The sequence below is a fragment of the Bacillus rossius genome, assembly GCF_032445375.1.
Source record: "Bacillus rossius redtenbacheri isolate Brsri chromosome 4 unlocalized genomic scaffold, Brsri_v3 Brsri_v3_scf4_2, whole genome shotgun sequence".
Classification (NCBI taxonomy): domain Eukaryota; kingdom Metazoa; phylum Arthropoda; class Insecta; order Phasmatodea; family Bacillidae; genus Bacillus; species Bacillus rossius.
The window spans coordinates 27,859,006-27,877,834 of record NW_026962011.1 but is presented as its reverse complement, the minus strand read 5'-3'; the positions used below and the strand labels follow the sequence as shown (position 1 = coordinate 27,877,834).

The following is an 18,829-nucleotide window of genomic DNA, read 5'->3' as shown; positions in this document are numbered from 1 at the left end:
GATCATTGAATCAGGAAGAAAAATTGAAAAACAATCAAATGCAGTAGAAGATCTGTCAATATTAGCAGTCACTCCTGTATGTTCTTTAAACCCTGGGAGCTGTGGTTGTGTGTGTTCATGTGTCCAACCATGACAGTCACATGAATTTTTGGATATTTTGGTTGGCGGGCCAGAAGCAGACTTGCTTAAGGGGGTGACTCCCATTTCAGGTCATAATTTTATATTTTTATTAATCACTGATACTCTTTTGACTTTTTCAATTTTTTAATTTTCACGAAATGAAAAAAATATATAGCGCATACTTTTTGCATCATTAGCTGCCAAAGTTACATTTTTAACATTTTTAGGTTGTACAAATAAGGAGAATTTAAGTTATTGCAGAACTGAAACTTTTTAGGTTTAACTGCAATGCCATTGGCTACGTCATGATATGGTTTGCATTTGTGTCACAAAAACTCTTTACATGTTTCTTGGCTGTCAAAATCGTAACAAATTTGAGAATTTTGAAATGCAAGGTAAAATTGATTAATATTTTTTGAAAGAAATTCAAACCATTTCTTGAAGTGGCCATTGGAATTGCAGTGAAACATAAAAAGTTTCAGTTCTGCAATAAATTAAATTCTCCTTATTTGTACAACCCAAAAACGTTAAAAATGTAATTTTGGCAGCTAATGATGCAAAAATTATGCGCTGTATATATTTTTCATTTCGTGAAAGTTAAACAATTGGATAAGTCTAAAAGTTTATCAGTGATTAATATAAAAATAAAATTATGACCTGAAATGGAAGGTAGGTACCCCCTTAAGAAAAATTGTGTTGTTCAGTTTCTGACTCACTGTCGTCCGAGTCCTCGCATTCTACATCTACATATAACAAAATAAAAAAATATTAGGTACATTTTCAAAGTTACAAAAATACAATGAAGGAAAATAGTAACGATTTATTTTTATATCTTGTAGTAAATATTTAGAAACGTAAACTAACTTGTAAATATAATTTACAAACCTGTTCTTGGCGGTAAAAAAATCCGGGTCTAAATCCGAGTCGTCTGCATCACCTTCAGAACCAGAGTCGATAAGTTTTCATTTAGTAAGGTAAGATGCCCGAAGTTCGTCCCCTGACCTAATATCGTCCCCCATGGTTTCCGGACTAGTAAGAGCCGCATTCTAGCGGCAGTCGATGGAACTAGGAGAGAACAGCGCAGTAGACATCTAGTAAGGCGCGCAAGCGGGTCACTTTCTGCGCTGTGTAGTAATTTAAGATTATATTTTATAGCAAAGAGAAAAACCTGTTAATTGTACTTTGTTCAAGGACATTTTCCATTGAAAGGTAAGTTATTTTTTTCGCTTCAACATAGCAAGGTATCACTTATAACATCTATTTTCATATCCATGTGCCATTTCGTTCTGTTCGTGTTTGTGTTGGGAGAGACAGACGGCCATTTTGAAAGACTCGACCTGTCCAATTTCCGTCCCCATGGACAGTGCCTAATTTCGTCCTGGGGACGAAATTTAGACCAGTGTTTCAAAGGCTGTTAAAAAATAAATCCAGTGCCATACATATCACACAGACATATGCTCCAGCATAATTTTTATAAATAATTATTAATTACACATTATTTAATGGGCTTTTGAAGAAATATTAATTTCCAACCTTTTTTTAAATGTTATTAAACAGCACATATCTGCATTTGTTATATATAACAATATGAATTTCTCTACAAGCTATAAGGTTTTTACATACATAATTATAATTTGTCTTCTGTAATCTGTTAATAGACAGCAGCATTGTATTATTAAGGGGAAAATGTCTCTTATATTAACGGTTGTTTATTTGCTGTTCACTGTATGTCCTTACACAGCTTGAATTGCGATTTGTGGCCTATTTCATACATTTCAGATGGGAAAACTGAAAACATGGAATAAAGACTCTATGATCGCTGCAGTGAAAGCTGTAAAAGAGAAGACTATGGGCTATAAATAAGCATCTAAGTTTTTTAATGTTCCAAGAGCGACGCTGAAAGATTATGTCAAATCAGAGCTGTCTGCTGAGAAATGTGTACAAAAGAAAGTTGGAAGACACCCAGTGCTACCAGAGGCAATGGAAAATTGTTAGTCCAATACTGCTTGGAGATGGATTGACGATCAGTGATCTGAGGAGAATGGCTTATCAGTTCTCACTAAAGAATAATCTACCACATCCATTTTCAAATGAGACAAAGAGCGCAGGGTTGAAATGGAAGAGACTTTTCTTTAAAAGGAACCCATGCCTTACAATAAGGCGATCTCAGAATTTATCAATCGCAAGAATCCAAGGTTTCAAAAAAGAAAACGTAGACACTTTCTTCTGTATTTTGAAAAAAGAGCTGGAAAAAATAGATTTTGATGGAACAAGAATTTTTAATGTAGACGAGACAGGTAATTCCATCGTCCAGCACAAGGCAAGTAGAATTGTAACAGTAAAAGGAAAGAAGCAAGTGCATAATCTTTCTTCAGCTGAACGAGGAGCGACAATAACTGCTGTGACATGCATTTCTGCTGCAGGGCAGTATGTTCCACCACTGCTTATATTCCCCCAAAAGAACTGGCAAATTGAACTACTTGATAGAGCTCCTGCAGGGACGATTGGTGGGTGTAGTGAGTCGGGCTGGATCACTGCAGCCCTATTTTCTAAATGGTTTGACCATTTCATTTCAATTTTTAGGCCATCGAAGGAGAAACCAGTGGTACTAGTTCTCGACGGGCATTTTACCCACACACGGAACATAGACGTCATTGATGAAGCTCGTGAAAATTATGTCTCAATCGTGTGTCTCCCTCCTCACTCGACAGATAAGTTGCAGCCACTCGATGTTGCATTCATGCTTCCCTTAAAGTCGTACTACGCCAAAGCCATTGAAAATTGGTTAGCCAACAACCCAAACAGGGTTGTGTGCTGCAGGTCGCGAAAATATTTGCAGAGGGTTACCAACGTGCTGCAACCTTGCAAACCGCAGTAAATGGTTTCAAGAAAACAGGAATCTTTCCGTTCAATCAAGAAATATTTACCGAGGATCAGTTTCCAACCCTAAACCCAGAAGTCGTAACTGAAGATAGGAGAGCAGAAGAAACTCCAATACAACCAGTGGTCAGTCCGAAAGATATGCGAGATGTGCCAATAATACAGCTATCTACATCCAACCGACGTGGGACAGCAATTCTGGTGACAGGAACTCCACATAAGGGTAACGTACAAGAAGCTCAGCAAAAGAAACGAAATGCAAGTAAGACATCTCAACACAATGAACCAAACAAATCGCGAAAGAGACTTGCTTTGGATATTTCTTCATGTGATCCATCATCTCAACAGGGTAAGCTTACATCAAAATCTTCAGTTGAAGTAGTACAGGCATCTACATCCCCTCTCAAAGAGAAGACTAAGAAAACAGCGAAAGCAGCTAAACTATCAAAGAAGAAACAAGTTGTCTCTGACTCTTCTAGTTGTGATAGTGATTGTGTTTCACTTGTTTCAACTTATGACGAAGACAGTGAGAACGATGTTAATTGTCATTTTTGTTGCAAACCTTTTTCTGCTGACCGTCATGGAGAGAAGTGGGTAAAATGTACAAAATGTTTTCAGTGGTGCCATGAACTTTGTACATCCCATTGTGAATATGCAAAATTCATTTGTAATCTTTGCCTGGACAGTTAAATGAAATTCTAATAATTTTTTGAAGTAAGTTAAAACTTGCAAATTTTTATTCAATTTTACCACTTGTCTCGAATTTTCATGGTTTTTGTTATCTTTTTACAGATTTTAGTATTTTGAATATTAATTAAAAATATTACTTTTCTATTTTATACAAATATACAATAACGTGTGTTGCTTTTATATATTTCTTAACATTGTTTTGTTATTTCCTTCATTTTTAAATGTTAAGCTACGGCATTTTGCAAATTATTGTAAAATAGATAATTTGTATTTCAATTCCAATGTTTTGTTTGCAAGTTATATTGATGGCACAAAATTTATAAATGCATGTATTGTATCATTTATGTGTAAAAAAACATTTATAAGTTTTTGATGACTTCCGAATGTATTTTAAGTTTTTACCATTTAAAAATAGGGGGACGAAATCAGGACCCCATTTTCGAAAATGGAAATTTTATTTTTTTTCTATTTTTGTTTATTTTTTATTATACTTTCACTTAAAATGCTTTTTGCCTACATATGTAAGAGTCAGGTAACCAAGCTACCAGTTCATAATTTTTCTACAATTTTCTAGCCAATTTTTTGGATTTTATAACAAAAAAACAAATGGGGGACGATATATGGGCATCTTACCTTATTTCGCTTTTACCACTCATCGATTTTTCCGTTTCTTACAGAAAAAAACTTATCATTACATCACTTGCGTACTGAAACCCCGCACGTAAAAACTGCAAGTATTTTACACAAAAGTAAATAGATAGTGCATGCCGCGTGCACTGCAAAGTGAATGCTGGCGCAACCTTCTGACAGCGCAATAAACGAATGTCCAGTTCTCAAAACAGCCACAAGATAGTAGCACCAGTCTGTAACAAGCCAGCAAGAGTTTAACGGCAATTACCCAGCTACCAAACCCGAGATATTCTCGTTGGTTGACTAGCAAAAATCATGTAAATGGCAGCCCGAGTTACGCTCGGGCTTGGTCTAACAGTTATTCACGTGATGCCCGAGCTATACTCAGGCATGGTACTCAAAGTGTTAACACGGACACATCAGACAGCGTACAAACTACAGTAGTATGTAAATGTACGTCCGGGGACAAGCTTTAAGGCTGAGGTGCCGACCGCCATCTTGGATGAGTGTGACTTTGACCTTGACCCCGGCGGCCATTTTGGATCTGTCATCTTTAAATCGAGCGCCCCACTCACTATTGATGAAATTTTCGTCATGGCTGCCATATTGTTTTTTTTCTGTTCTTCTGGAGGCTGCCATATTGGATGCCGTCGACTTAGTTTCTGTTGTTTGTTTCTAGAGAGTGCCAGCATCGCTCTTGATTTTTTTCTGTTCCGCTGGAGGCCGCTATCTTGGATACCGTCGACTTTTGTTTCTGTTGTTTGTTCCTAGAGAGCGCCAGTGTCGCTCTTGATTTGTTTTGTTCTGCTGGAGGCCGCCATCTTGGATACCGTCGACTTTGTTTCTAATGTTTGTTCCTAGAGAGCACCAGCGTAGCTCTGTCTCATCACATAAGGTCGATGTTCCATTACCTATCATAGCTATTATGGTCCTTATCGACATATTAAATTAAATTTTTTATGCAAAATACATTGGAAGTGCTGTGATTCGAACCATCGCAGCTTGATCTCTAGGTTGGACAACATACGCTGTTAACCGCACGGCCATCGAGACATGTACCAGACAGAATTAAATAAGGTACATATATATAAAAATAACATACCTACCTACATATACGGACTTGTAATTTTTTTTTAATTTGAAGTAATAATATCATCACCTGTTCGACACAGAACCACCATCTTGTATTAAGACGTAACTGTTGCAATTATCGTTACGGTCGCCATCTTGAAAATCTGTAATTTTTATTTTATTAATTCTGAAAAAATTCCAAAAAATAATTTAAAAATTGCCTAACTTTAAATGTTTAGTTACGTAATTGTTTTCGGTCCTCTGTTCGAGAGTGAACCAGTAATTTATTATTATATTAAAAAATTCTCAATAATAAAAAGTAAGAAAAATGTCTTATAGCACACCCATCGTTTTTTAATTATGTCACCACTGTATCAATTATCTTTACAGATGCCATCTTGAAAATCTTTATTTATTATACGATTTTAATGAAAAATATTCCAGAATTCATCAAAAAAATAACTTATTAGAATACTGATTTAGATCAATTCCCGTTCTTGGTTCGAAACCGGTAAGAGCAAAAAATAAAAAATGTCAGATCCTTGCTCCACAGAAGCCACCTACAGACTGATCTATGGCTCCACATCATAGTATGGAGATTAATAAAGTCAGTGGTGTAGTTCCAAATTTTACAGTGCCGGAGCTCTTTGTATTTAAGACTCTTTGGTTCACCCATCCTGCTAATAAAAGCGGGTGGTCCGGGGATCCTCCCCCGGGAAATTTTGAATTTCCAGGTGTTAATGGAAGCTATATTAGCAATTTTAATGACAGAAATAACAAAAAGATTTTGTTAACATAAACTTATATGGAGGTATTAATTTAACAAATATCGGCGAGTTTCATGACTATTAATTTCACTTTTTGGAAAATACAAATAATACCCTTACATGTTTTTACAATACATAGACACAAAAAGGACACAATTGGTACATTAAGAGACATTGTCATACATTATATTACAAAACTGTAACCTTGCTACATGGCATTGTACAAAATGTCTGCAATTCAAGTTAAGTATTCAACACTGTTTACAATAAATCAGCAAAAACATTTTTTCCAGTATCTTGGTGTTGCCCTTTTGCTACGCGGGTTCTCGTATCATCTGCTGAACGGTGCGATCTCAGCCACGTTGAAATGTAAGGCTCAGGGTTCCAGTCTTTGAGGGAGGGTCCATGCAGTTTAATGAACATTAGTGATGATACATGTGGTATTAAAAGTCTGTTTCTGGTAGGAGATACAATGGTGTTCATCAAACTGAACCCCCTTTCGCACTCAGCTGAACTACACGCAATCAGTTTTTTGCAGTTCATTAACACATTTAGTTCTCTGTGAATACAGCGACTATTGTCAAGATAATCCCGGTAAGCATTTTTTATCTTGGCTGAAAATTGGAATCGTGTACAAAGATTCTGTATATCCTCTTCGCCATACCCTACAGGCAAATCGGCTGACCATTGATCACAGTCAAGAACTTTTATTTGATTCAACAGAATTTCATATTGAACGTTCTTTGTAACAGTCTCGGATGATGCTGAAGTTGACTCATGGCTAGACATGGTTGTAAACAGCCTCTTTTTCAGGTTATTTGCTACACTAGACAATAGTTGTTGCTGGTTAATGGATGTCATTTTCGTGTTATCGGTTAATGGTATGGAACAAAACTGTCCTTTCTTGATCGCAATTTGGGCCTCAAAAATTCGAGTGCCAGGCTTCTCTTTGAGAGATTCATTGAAGCGAATGCATCGCTTAATTAGTTTGCATAGACAATAGAAGCATTTCTATTATGTAGATTCTCAGAAAGAATGGCTAGTTCTGCTAAAATGTCATACATTATGGCCAAATCAAATAAAAACTGCTTGGATGAAAATCGCTTCAATAAGCCATTGTACATGCTTCTTTCAGTGGAAGATTTACTCATATCTACTTTGGCTTTTGAAAAATGGCTGAATAAAGAGCTGTATCCAAACCATGCCGCTGAAACTGTTTGGAACGAACTGGCCACCCACCTGGTTGACAAAATACGGCCGATTTTATTAATTACTTGGCCGAGCTCTGCAGCGAATTGGCGTTGATTCATTGGGGACCTACTGTACAAAGTATATAATTTGTGCATAAATCTGTGAAAATGATTCACACCTGCTACTTCATCAACAGAATCGGCATATGTTAACTCAAGTCGGTGATTCATACAATGCCAAATTATAATATTTGGATACTGGGATAGAAATTTCTGAGCTACTCCAGAGTGTTTCCCAAGCATAACACTAGCACCGTCACTTGTAAATCCAACCAAATGTTGTTTGAGGTATTCACTATTAAACCCGTGTTTATCAAGACAGCATAATAAACTTTGAAAAATTGTCTCAGACTTTTGATTAGAAAGTTCTACTAGATCTAAAAATAAACAAGAGGGTGGTTGTTCTTTGCTTATTTCACATCTCAAATAAACTATTAACACAGATTTTGAACTTAGGCTGGTCGACTCATCAATTATAATTGATATTTTCCCAGACACACCCTTAATTTGTCTAATAATCCGTTCCTTCATTTCTTTTGAATTATGCTCTATAATTTCAACAGCACTATATCGAGACTGTAAACCAACACCAACATTTACCCCATTTAGCTTCTGAAGTTCAATTAAACCGAAATGGTCACTGTAAGGTCGGTCATTTTGCGCAATGTAATAAGCTGATCTAAATGTTGCTTTTGTTGAATCATGCTGAGCTTTGCTCATAGATTCACAAACATTTTCAATTGATTGTTTGTGAGATGTTTCAACAATTGTCTGTGCTATACGGTGAGCATTAGATTGCTTGTGTTCGGTTATTTTTTTACGTAGTGATTTAAGCTGATCTGATCTGTTAGATCCGTAATAATTAACTGAATATGAACGCCATTCATTAGCAATAGAAATTCGATCTTTTTTGAATGCGCCTAATTGAGTTACCTCGGAACATACTTTGCAGCCTAGCTTACCTTGCCTGCAATCAATCCATGGGAAAGCTTCTTTTTTCCTTGACCACATTTCTTCATTCCAAACATCTGGCCAGTGTAGCAGTTCCACACTTTCAACACTACTTACAGTTGCAGCCGCACAAGAACTATCTTCATCTTTCTTTACGAATTCATTATCGTCTCTAGGCGAGTCATTGAGTTGATTATACTGAACCGAGGTGCCTGAGATACACGTATCAACACCAGCAGTGGAGATATTTGAAGCACCAACACAACTAGTAACAGGGGCGGCCCGGAGAAAAGAAAGAGGTCAACGTTTTTTGTTTCTGTTTTTGTTCCATTATTACTGTAAATAATTTGCTAATAATGTTCAATTTTCAAAACAATTGTCTTCCTCATGCTGTGTAGATAGTTCACTGACTAAAAACAATAAATTATTTGCTAGTAACATGGCCATAAAAAACTATAACGCACAGCACTTAACCACAGTCTACAAATACGCGCAAATTAACGGAATAGAAAACAAAACTGAACCAGGAATGTAGCCAGTTTCGGTGTCGCACAGATGCGGTGTTTAGTTTTGCAGCTGCCTTGTAACTGAATAACACAGAGCTACGTCAACTCATTTCACTGCGCAGTGCGCACGCGCATTATGTGCCTGCCAACCTCCTGCCTCCTTAAAAATATCCTTAAAAATGGAGGGGAAAAAAGTCACGCACAAAATAAAAGATCGTGGTATCTTTTGCTTGCAGTTTTGTTTTTCTCTTTTAAAACCACGACCAGCTGCACGTTGCAAGCGAAGCCTCGGTATATAATGCAGTAAAATAATAGGAAGTTTAAACTCGATGTTTTAGTGCAACCGCGCACGCACAATGCCAGCTTTACATATTCGTAAGTTACGAATCGTAACACAGCAATCAACAAATCTATAGAGATATTCAGTAAAGAGCACAGTAAATTACGGGACAAGAGATAAAAAAAAGGACACGCGCGCACATCAACAATCATTTGTTTAGAACGTTTATCGCATATATATATATATATATAATTATATATAATTATTTCCCCCCCACCAAAACAGTGGCGGAGCTTCCGCTCCTGCCTCAAGAGCAGTGGCGGAGCGTCGCTCCGCTCCGCTCCGCCACCACTACAACCCTGAATAAAGTCCCGCCCAAATATGCAGTAAAAAACGACATTATGATGTGGCTGAAGAACAACGGAGTTGAATACAGCGAGAGCATGCGCAAAGTAGATTTGTACAAGCTTGTAGAACTGCATAAACCCAAAGAAAAAGCATACAGAATAGACTGTAAAATCAACCAGTTTGGTCACACAGTAGGGCCTACTCAGACTGCGACCTTACATGTGTGATCTAAATTCAATCGAGTTAGCATGGGGAAAAATCAAGAGACTAGTTAGAGAGAAGAGTGTCACTGGCGATTTATCACTTACGAAACTTAAAGACTTGACAGAATCTTCAATTTCATCAATGGCAAAAGAAAACTGGGCGGGATTTTGTAGACACGTGTAGCACATAGAGGAAGAATATTAGAAGAAGGATGGAATAATTCCGGACATGATAGACGGTATTATTGTTAACTTGGATAGTGACGACAGTGACTATGAAAATGATAGTGACCAGTCATGTGCTGCAGTGCCGAGTGATAATACTGATTCGGAGTCAGAACTGGCGCGGCCGTTGGAAAAATGTTAAGAAAAGAGTGGAAGTGATATGTTTTATTTATGTCTGAAAAACCATAGTTATGTAAACACCGGTATACAATTACAAATATTACAATATAGACGTTTAGTCAACTGCATATCTTATATTCATACTTGCGGCCCTCGACACAAGACTTCTACATATGTACTTCTGTCAGTGAAACTGGAATCGAGTATTAATGGTGAGTTCATGTCTCACTATAACTTTCGTAGCTGTACTTTGAAGCATGTGAAAAGTATCGAAGAATGCCTTTTTTGTGTTATCGCTTTGTAGAAGTGATTAGGAATTCTTTGTTAAGCAAACACACGTAGTGAATACCTGTTCGGATGCTTCTATAGGCTACATCTATTTCGTGGTGCTAAGAAACAACATTGTGTTGTGACGAGTTAATGTTTTCACTTTGCACAGTATCACACACTCCCTCGTGACCGCATTCCTGGCAGGGATCTTCCAAAAGTCAGTAGGCGGTATCGTTGGCTGAGCGAGATAGAGGGTTGTCCGCTCCCTGCGAGCGTGCTGGCTGATTGGTTGACTGTGCTGTGTGGTCAGTTGAGAGGCGAGTGGCTCCGCTAGCCTGCTGCAGGTGCAGAGGAAACTTGACCTAATGGCCGTGCGACAACGTGCAGTGATCTGTGGTCCGACCCAGACCATGTGTTGAGCGGAAATAGCTCCAAGTCAGAATGTTAGTTACGTGAATCAGTGATGACTGTGATGATTAGTTAGATGCATTACAAACCACGGCCCGTGCAGAGAAGCACCACTGGTGACGCATCCAGTGTCGTACAAGGATATATTTGCTCGGTATCGTGGTGAGGTGGCTAAGGGCAGTGTCGTGTTAAACAAATACACCTACGTAGAAATACCTCCTCTCCTGCCATATTGTTGTCCGTGTGTTCTTTTCAACTGCTGTGCCGTCTTGCTAGTACAGTCCCGTCTCGCACTTTGCCCGTCTGCGGCACGTCAGGGTCTGCTGCCCGTGTGGAGTCCGCCAGCTCCAGTCTGGCCCGCGGCTGGCGGGGTGGCGACCTTGGAGGCGCGCCAGAGGGTCAGGGGTCACGCCGGGAAGAGTGGCGACTGGTAGTGGAGGGGGGGGGGGGGGAGTGCTGTGCGGCCTCTTGCCTCGCCAGTGTGCTGCGAGATGGCGGCGGGTGTGCTGCTGGTGGCAGCCCTGCTGAGCGCGCATGCGCGGGCCGACCACCAGGCGACCAGCCTGCAGATGGCCGGCGTGGTAAGTCCAGGAGCTTCCTCTGCAGGCCTGCCAGCCGTGGCTCCTGCTACTGCTGCGCGTACAGGAGGGGAGCTGCCAGAGCATACTACCGCCGCCCCCCTGGCTGTAGTCGGCCCCTGAGCGCGGGGTGCAGCCTGAGGGGTCGTTACCGCAACGCCGAAATACCACAACGCCGAACGTACAATAACGCCGAATACCAAAACGCCGAATGCCAAATTGACCGTAACGCCGACAGCTAGAAAACTGCTGTGTACCACAACGCCGAAATACAGTAACGCCGAAAAATGTTGCTGCGGGGAAGGGGGGCCATAGGAGCAAAATGAAAAACAACTGAATGAATTTGTGTTTTCTTAAATGTATCTTGACGCCGAATTACCACAACACCTAACCTAACCTAGGCTAGCCTAACCTAGCCTAACCTTACCTAACCTTTGTGGCAGTCCTGCAATGACATTTTTCGGCGTTAATGTATTTCGGCGTTGTGGTACACAGCTGTTTTCTAGCTGTCAGCGTTGTAGTCAATTTGGCATCAGGCGTTATGGTTTTCGGCGTTATTGTACGTTCGGCGTTGTGGTGCGTCCCCCAGCCTGAGTACTGCAAGCACGAGTATCAGCGGCGTCAGTTTATTTATTCTGGTTATTGAATTGTTGTGAGTTGTTTTAGCTTTATTCCTTTGCTAGCTGGCCCAAGGCCTCTGGACACGCCCAGACCAGCCATGACCAGTCCACTTCAAACGTTGGACCTTGATATCGGCCAATGGGGACGCTGAGTGGCTTCAGTGTCGGGGCCGTCGAGAAAAATTAAGGCCTGGAAGCGAATCATTTTGTCGATCGCCTCCCCCTTGCTAAATGTACACATTTTCCAACATACAGTTAGAAATATATACATATGTAAAGACTAAAACTTACTGTGACCATAACTGAAAGGGGAAAAAAACCGATAGTAATTATTATAAACTTACATTGATATTGACTTTAAATTTATCTTGCCAATACTGATTTAGTGGATTCCGTTACTTTTTATAAATTTTTAAATAGTATTAACCCCTGTTACTACTTAAAAGTGTGGTATGTCGGAGATCGTTAAATAAGAGGAAGTAGTTTAATGTTTGTTATTTAATAATTTCCAAAATATAAACTTTATGTGAAGATATTATTTTTCAATGTTAAACCATATTTACAATATTTTACCCCTTAAGAAGTATAACTTCCGCATGCAGTAAAAAATTTGATAGATTTTGCATTTTTATAAATCATACGGCATAACACCCCCCCCCCCCCTCCCCCTTGAGTTTCAGAGATACGACTTTTTTAATAAAATAAAACTGACCGCCATTTTACCCCTTTTGCGGGTGAATATATACAAATGGTAAAGGTAAACAACATGCTATTAAATCATAATAATGTACGTTATTCTCGATCAGTTTCTTACATCCATCTTAATTCGTTTGGATGTATGATTTATTACTATAAAACCAACGTAGTACCCCCGTTTCATTGCATTTGGGGTCGAATATCGAAAAATGGTAATAGTAATTAATTATTTACGTTATTTATGCTAAGATTCTTACATCCAGCTTTGTTTGCTATGGAGATACACGTATTTTATGATAAAACAAAATTTACACTCTTTTCACACTGTTGTGTCAGATATTCGATGTATTAATTTGTAATTGTTTTGTTTTAGAGGTAACATAATTATTGATAAGGAGTAGTTTGTAGTATTCATTTGGGATGACGCACACGCAGTTGGTATTGTGTGTACAGACATTGTGGACAAATGTGTTGACGTCCTAGTACTGATGTATCAGCGACCGCGCACATAAACAAGTTTGCCTCACTCAACGAGCAGGCTGTAGTTCCTACTTTGGAACAACTTTCCCCTTAAATTCGGCTAGCAAGCAGTATTCCTCTCAGTTATAGAACCCACGGCTCTGCCGTTAAAAAAAAAAAAAAAAAAAAAAATCCTAACTATTGGCTTTTTGTTCGTTCTTAATTTCTTACCCTTAGGTATAGTGGATTCTGAAATATACATTTTTTTCCCCATTTAAATCAAAAGTAACCCTTTAACACCCCTAAGGGGCGGAATAATAGCATTTAGATTATTAGTTTTATTATTCCTACTAAATAATTTACGTATTAATTAGTTTCGGAAATACGATTTTTTAAAATAAATAAAACTTTTTTTTTCCTAACCTAAATTAAATCTAAGTGTGTTGGGGAGGGTTCCGGGTTAGGGAGGGAGACTAAGTGCGTCTCAGGCCGAAGCCCATACGCTCTAATCATGCAGGGTATTAGCCATGCAGGAGGGGTAGCATGCATCGTGTGCTAGGAGGGGATTGGCCAGCCATGGCAGCGATTGGCGCCATGGCTAACTCCCCTCACTGACTATACTAGACTAAAACTAGATAAGTTGGGCCCAGGTAAAACCTGCATAGACACAGGGAAAACCCTGGGCTCTGACATGCGGGATGCAAAATTTCATGCATTAATATCAAGCAGGAGGCTTACGGGAAAACAGAAGGATGAATCTGGAAGAAGAGTTGGACAGAGTAGAAAAGAGTCTACCATGCGGGGGGGATGGGGGCTTGGACATTGGCGCCCGAGCTGTTAGTCCAACTCACTGACAACTCAACCACGGGCAGGACGATATCTCAGTTTCCTAATCATTGTCCAGCCACCTGTACCAAACCTAACATTACATAATCAACATTTATTTTTACAAATTAAGTGAGTGTGGGGCAGAGGGCACTAGTCCCCCCCCATTCCCCCCCTCAAACACGCATACACACACCTAGACTTAGTTGTACCAATGGTAAAGTAACTGCAGGTAAATAGAACACTAAATAAGAGTCTGAAGGCTGCTTTTGTCCTCAAACTGTGATGGAAATGGCTGTGTGTTTCTACAATAAGAATTTAAATGGGCATTTGTAATTTGCCTAACTTTAGTCAATGTATTAATATGGTAGAATAAGACAACTCATTTATATTGTCCTATCAAACGTTATGTTTTTTGCTCATTTTAAGCAATGAAAAACGTAGAAATTAATTGCTGTAGTTGTGAGTCTGCCTTTGCCGCAGGTATTCCGACATGGACACAGGAACATCATGCGGCAGTACGACTTCGACCCCTACAGCAACAATGTCTCCTATTGGCCGGGAGGCATCGGCCAGATCACGAGCGTGAGTTGCACTTCTCTGGGTGAGACGTGGTCACGGGTGCGAGAGGTCAGAGACCTCGGAATAACGGCTAAGACTCCTGGTGGGGTAAAACCAGTAAGTTTCACAAGAAGAAACATGGCGAGCACTGTTATCGGCTGCAGACGGTATGGAGCTTTTAACTTAGAGCGTCATAACTATGATGCCTTATTGCACGATGGTATGAATATAATAAACTGTGAAAAATCGATTACAATTTTACTGGTCATAAGACTAATGCTTTATATACGAGAGTCATTCAGAAAATAAAGACTGTTTAGTTATACAAATAAAATACATAATATTTATTTAAAATAAATAATTCGGTAACATACATACAGTAATCACCTCTTACCTTTAAACATTTTTCGTATGTCCACGTGCTTCAGAATTCCTATGTCATACTCGTCTGCTGCCAGTTCATAGTCAGTTGGTCACTACATTATTCAACTCTTCATCACTTCCAAAATATTTACCGCCCAGAAACTATTTCAGCTTAAGGAAACAATGGTAATCGCTAGGAGCATTGTTGGGACTTAGGGTGGATTATCAAACCTTCCCCTTCCGAATCGATCCATCAATTCTTGAGTTGAAGCAGCAATATGAGGGCGGGCATTGTCGCGATGAAGCACGATTCCTCAAGAAAACATTTCTCGCCTCCTGTTTTTGATGGCTTGCCGTAGTTTTCTTAGAGACTCATAATAACGATTTGCATTGATTGTAGTGCCTTTTGGCATGAAATCCATCAAAAGAACACCTTTAAGACTCTAAAGATGGTTGCCACGACCTTTCGTCTTAAATTTACTCGTTTTTGTGTGTGACGAAAGCAGTAAGTATGAACACTGTCGTTCCACAGAGGGGCAAGATGCAGATGTACAAGTTCGGACAGCTCCTGAGGGAGCGATACAGCGGACTGCTAAGTGACGCGTACACTCCTGAGGAGACTCTAGTGAGGAGCAGCTCTAGTCCCAGGTGTGTGAGCAGTGCACTGTGCGTGTTGGCTGGCCTCTTCCCACCGACAGACCAGGAAGTGTGGAACCCGGATCTCCTATGGCAGCCTGTTCCATTGTATGCTCCGGAAGAAGGACACGACAAGGCGAGTCTCACTGCTCGACTCTGTATTTGAATAATCTTGCACGTTTAGTTAGTACATGCTATTATATATGATCCCCAGTATTTTCAGTATACTGTGACATTTGTTGAAGAAATTGTTGTCACGAATGCTGGTTTTTATTCACAATTATTATCTTCGGAAGAAGAAAAACTCATAACTATGTTGCCCCTGGTAGTGTGATTATTAAAGTTATTATTTTATAATCTGGAGTTGAAAGAATTGCCCAACATTCTGTCTTTGATTCAGAAAGCTAATTTCTACAAACCGTAAAATAATGTAACTTTTGACAATTGCATACCAACCAGGACTCTTGATTGCTATTCTAAACAGAAGAAGGTTTAAAGCAACTAGGAGCTTACAGCCGGGTGTTGTGGTGGGACAGTTGATCAGGATGGACGCGGACTGCCCCGCTTACCGGGAGGAGTTCAACCGGCAGATGTCCTCGCCTGAGATGCGTGCATTCAACAGCAACTACAGCGACGTGTACCGTGTCATCAGCGAGCATTGGAAGCCCGTCAGCGACTTCGAGGAACCCAACAATTTGCACGACCACTTCAGGATAGAGGCGAGTCCTCGCAGACCAAACCTTTCTTTCTAGTTGCCTTATATGTGGTGTCCATTATAGTTGACCTATATTTTGGTCCTTTATATTTGTCCTATATGTGGTGTCCATTATATTTGCACAACTTGTGTGTCTATCATAGTGGCCTCATAAGTGTGTCCATTATTGATACCTCAAGTTGATGTTTGAATCCCAGACTAACTAATCGTAATTACTGACCAAATTATTTCTGCCTGTTTTTCTAAAAATATGTATACGAATTTACTTAAATAACTTTTCATAAAGTATAAATTTGATCATTTTAATGGATTTATTTTTACAGACGATTGACTCATAGATGTGCTTAGGAAGACTATTTAGCTGTAAATAGATATTATGGGATTTAAATATAGGTATCGCATCAAGTGCATCATTTTGTTTCTGATTTGTGTTGATCGCTGGTCTGACGTGTTGCAGAAGTTAACGTAGTTGTGGTGGTGCGCTAGTCGGCCGCTAGGAGCGTGCCTAACGCCAGAAATGTGGCGAGACCGTGCTGTCGTGAACTAGCTTTGTGATATTGAAACATACTGCGACGGTACATTTGTCAGAGGAGGTTGCAAACCTGCTGACGACTATACAGTGACAAGATACTTTATCAAAGGGTTTCCTTCTGGCGGGGAAGTCTGTCAGCACCAGGGTGCGTGAAGCGACCAGGAGGAGCACGCGCGGGACACAGAAATACGTACTTAACAAAAAATTGTCTGAGACTCAAAACAAGGGAGTGAAACTCCATGTCTAAAAACATAGCCTAGTACAAAAATTTTTTCATAATTCCATAATGAATTACATACAAAAATATATGTGAAAAATGGTTACATAATTCGTGCGTGCGGGTCTAGTAAAACTTAAAAAAAACTTTAGCCGAAGGATCAGAACATAGCCAGACGAAAGATTTCATTAACATGAAAAAATGCAAAGCGTAATTCTCCTGAGAATATATTTTTAGATAAAAAAAAATAGGGGAAAAATTCCGTTTTAACGCAAAAGATTACAAGGGATTGCATAGTTAGGTACCAGAATAATAAGTTAGCAGTATGTTCCTCTGTCTCAGGCTGATTATCTACGGAGTTACATCCCAAACATTATAATACCCGTGCTAAGACTCGCCTGAAAAGGATGATCTTGAATCTGCACGTATAATTGCTCTTAAATAATATCGAAAAAGAGAAGGTGTGTTGACATTTAAAGTTGCAAGAGTTGTTTAGCAGTCATCCTAGGGTTCGATGTATGTCCTCAGATTGATTTATGTTTCGTAGTAATTTCTCTGGTGTACATTTTTGGGCACAATGATAATAGGTTCATAACATTCTATAATTAACTAACATGCTCCAGCTTGTAATCTTCATGTTGAAAGATCTTGATTATTCGTAATCACATCCAGGATTATCTTAATGGTTACGCTACATCTCTAAGTTGCCTTCCACTTGAGTCCAGTTTAAGTTCCTGTACCTAGCCCCACACTGGGTACTGAGGGGCCTGCAGAGAAGAGAGGTGTGTGCAGGAGGAGAGAGGGATTCCTCTGCCGGACTGGACGAGAGGCCTGTACCCGGACAAGCTGCTGCAGATATCCAACCAGTACCATATCTTCCGCACATACACGCCGCTCATGGCACGGCTCAAGATGGGTGAGTGGCCGTCGTCGAGACTAGGTGGTGTTTTGGTTTCTACTGAGTGCCACGCTCCACTAGCTTCAGTTATGCACGTGATTATGACACAGACTTACCATAAGGGTTACAAAATAACTTTCACTAATGCAAGCTTGACTCTAGCCTGGTTCAAAACTGCTTGCTTGTATCGCTTTTCATGCATGTCACAGGAAGCTTGCAGGGAAATGGTAGTGTGGAGGCTAGATGGCTTTATTAAGAGCTTGGGGCTTGTCACGACACTCCGAGGAGATGATATAATATGGCACTTGCACTCGGAACAAGGGTTCTACTCGCGGGGTTTGCATGGTTCCCATGTCACTGAAGGAGAACTCCAGGAGGACATGGTGCTGCGCAGGACCGCTGGTGAAGGACGTGGTGGGCCGCATGATCGCCAGCACGGGCGGGGCCTCGGGAGCCAGGCTGCTGCTGTACTCGGGCCACGATGACATGGTGACAGGACTGCTGGGCGTGCTGGGACTGCCCAACCGCTTCAAGGTGCGCTACGGCGCGGCAGTCTTCCTGGAGCTGCACTCCGACCCCACGGGCAATCACCATGTCCAGGTGGGTCTCCTTTCTTAGTCCCTGTCCTCCCAGCCTGCATCACGTGCTTCCTCCTCTACATGGCGTCGGTTCCTGGCCTTGGGGCTGGTTGCAGGTGTTCTTCATGGCCGACACGGACGAGCAGCAGATACAGCGCATCCATCCGGTGGGCTGCGACACTCACTGCGACCTGGACATGTTCGCCAACCTCACGGCAACCGTCACACCGGTGGACTGGGACCAGGAGTGCCAACTGCGCGGTGCTGAGGCTCCCTAGTCACGCTTCTGCTACACTCACCTACAGACCTGGTCACCGTCTACATGGTATTTCGCAAAACCTATCCCACCACCCTTATCCATCCCACAAAACAAAGTTTTGGTACTTTGTATGACATTTTACCCAACTGAAGATTAAAGTAAAATTAAAATTA

General features: G+C 40.3%; 1 protein-coding gene across 1 annotated transcript; it reads left to right on the top strand.

The window, feature by feature from the left end:
- Nucleotides 1-10,996: 10,996 nt before the first annotated feature.
- On the top strand, nt 10,997-18,829 carry LOC134541946 (lysosomal acid phosphatase-like). The gene is made up of 7 exons (XM_063385701.1): nt 10,997-11,300; nt 14,381-14,482; nt 15,354-15,593; nt 15,994-16,176; nt 17,714-17,837; nt 18,214-18,419; nt 18,514-18,829. Exons 1-7 carry the CDS (start codon nt 11,211-11,213, stop codon nt 18,673-18,675), a joined length of 1,107 nt encoding a protein of 368 aa, XP_063241771.1. The 5' UTR covers nt 10,997-11,210; the 3' UTR covers nt 18,676-18,829.

Excerpts from the sequence above, each read along its gene's own strand:
- LOC134541946 (XM_063385701.1), top strand. The coding sequence starts at position 11,211 with ATGGCGGCGGGTGTGCTGCTGGTGGCAGCCCTGCTGAGCGCGCATGCG. Across the intron at positions 14,483-15,353 it reads GCATCGGCCAGATCACGAGC|AGGGGCAAGATGCAGATGTA; the intron begins GTGAGTTGCACT and ends GTCGTTCCACAG. Across the intron at positions 15,594-15,993 it reads CGGAAGAAGGACACGACAAG|TTGATCAGGATGGACGCGGA; the intron begins GCGAGTCTCACT and ends GTGGTGGGACAG.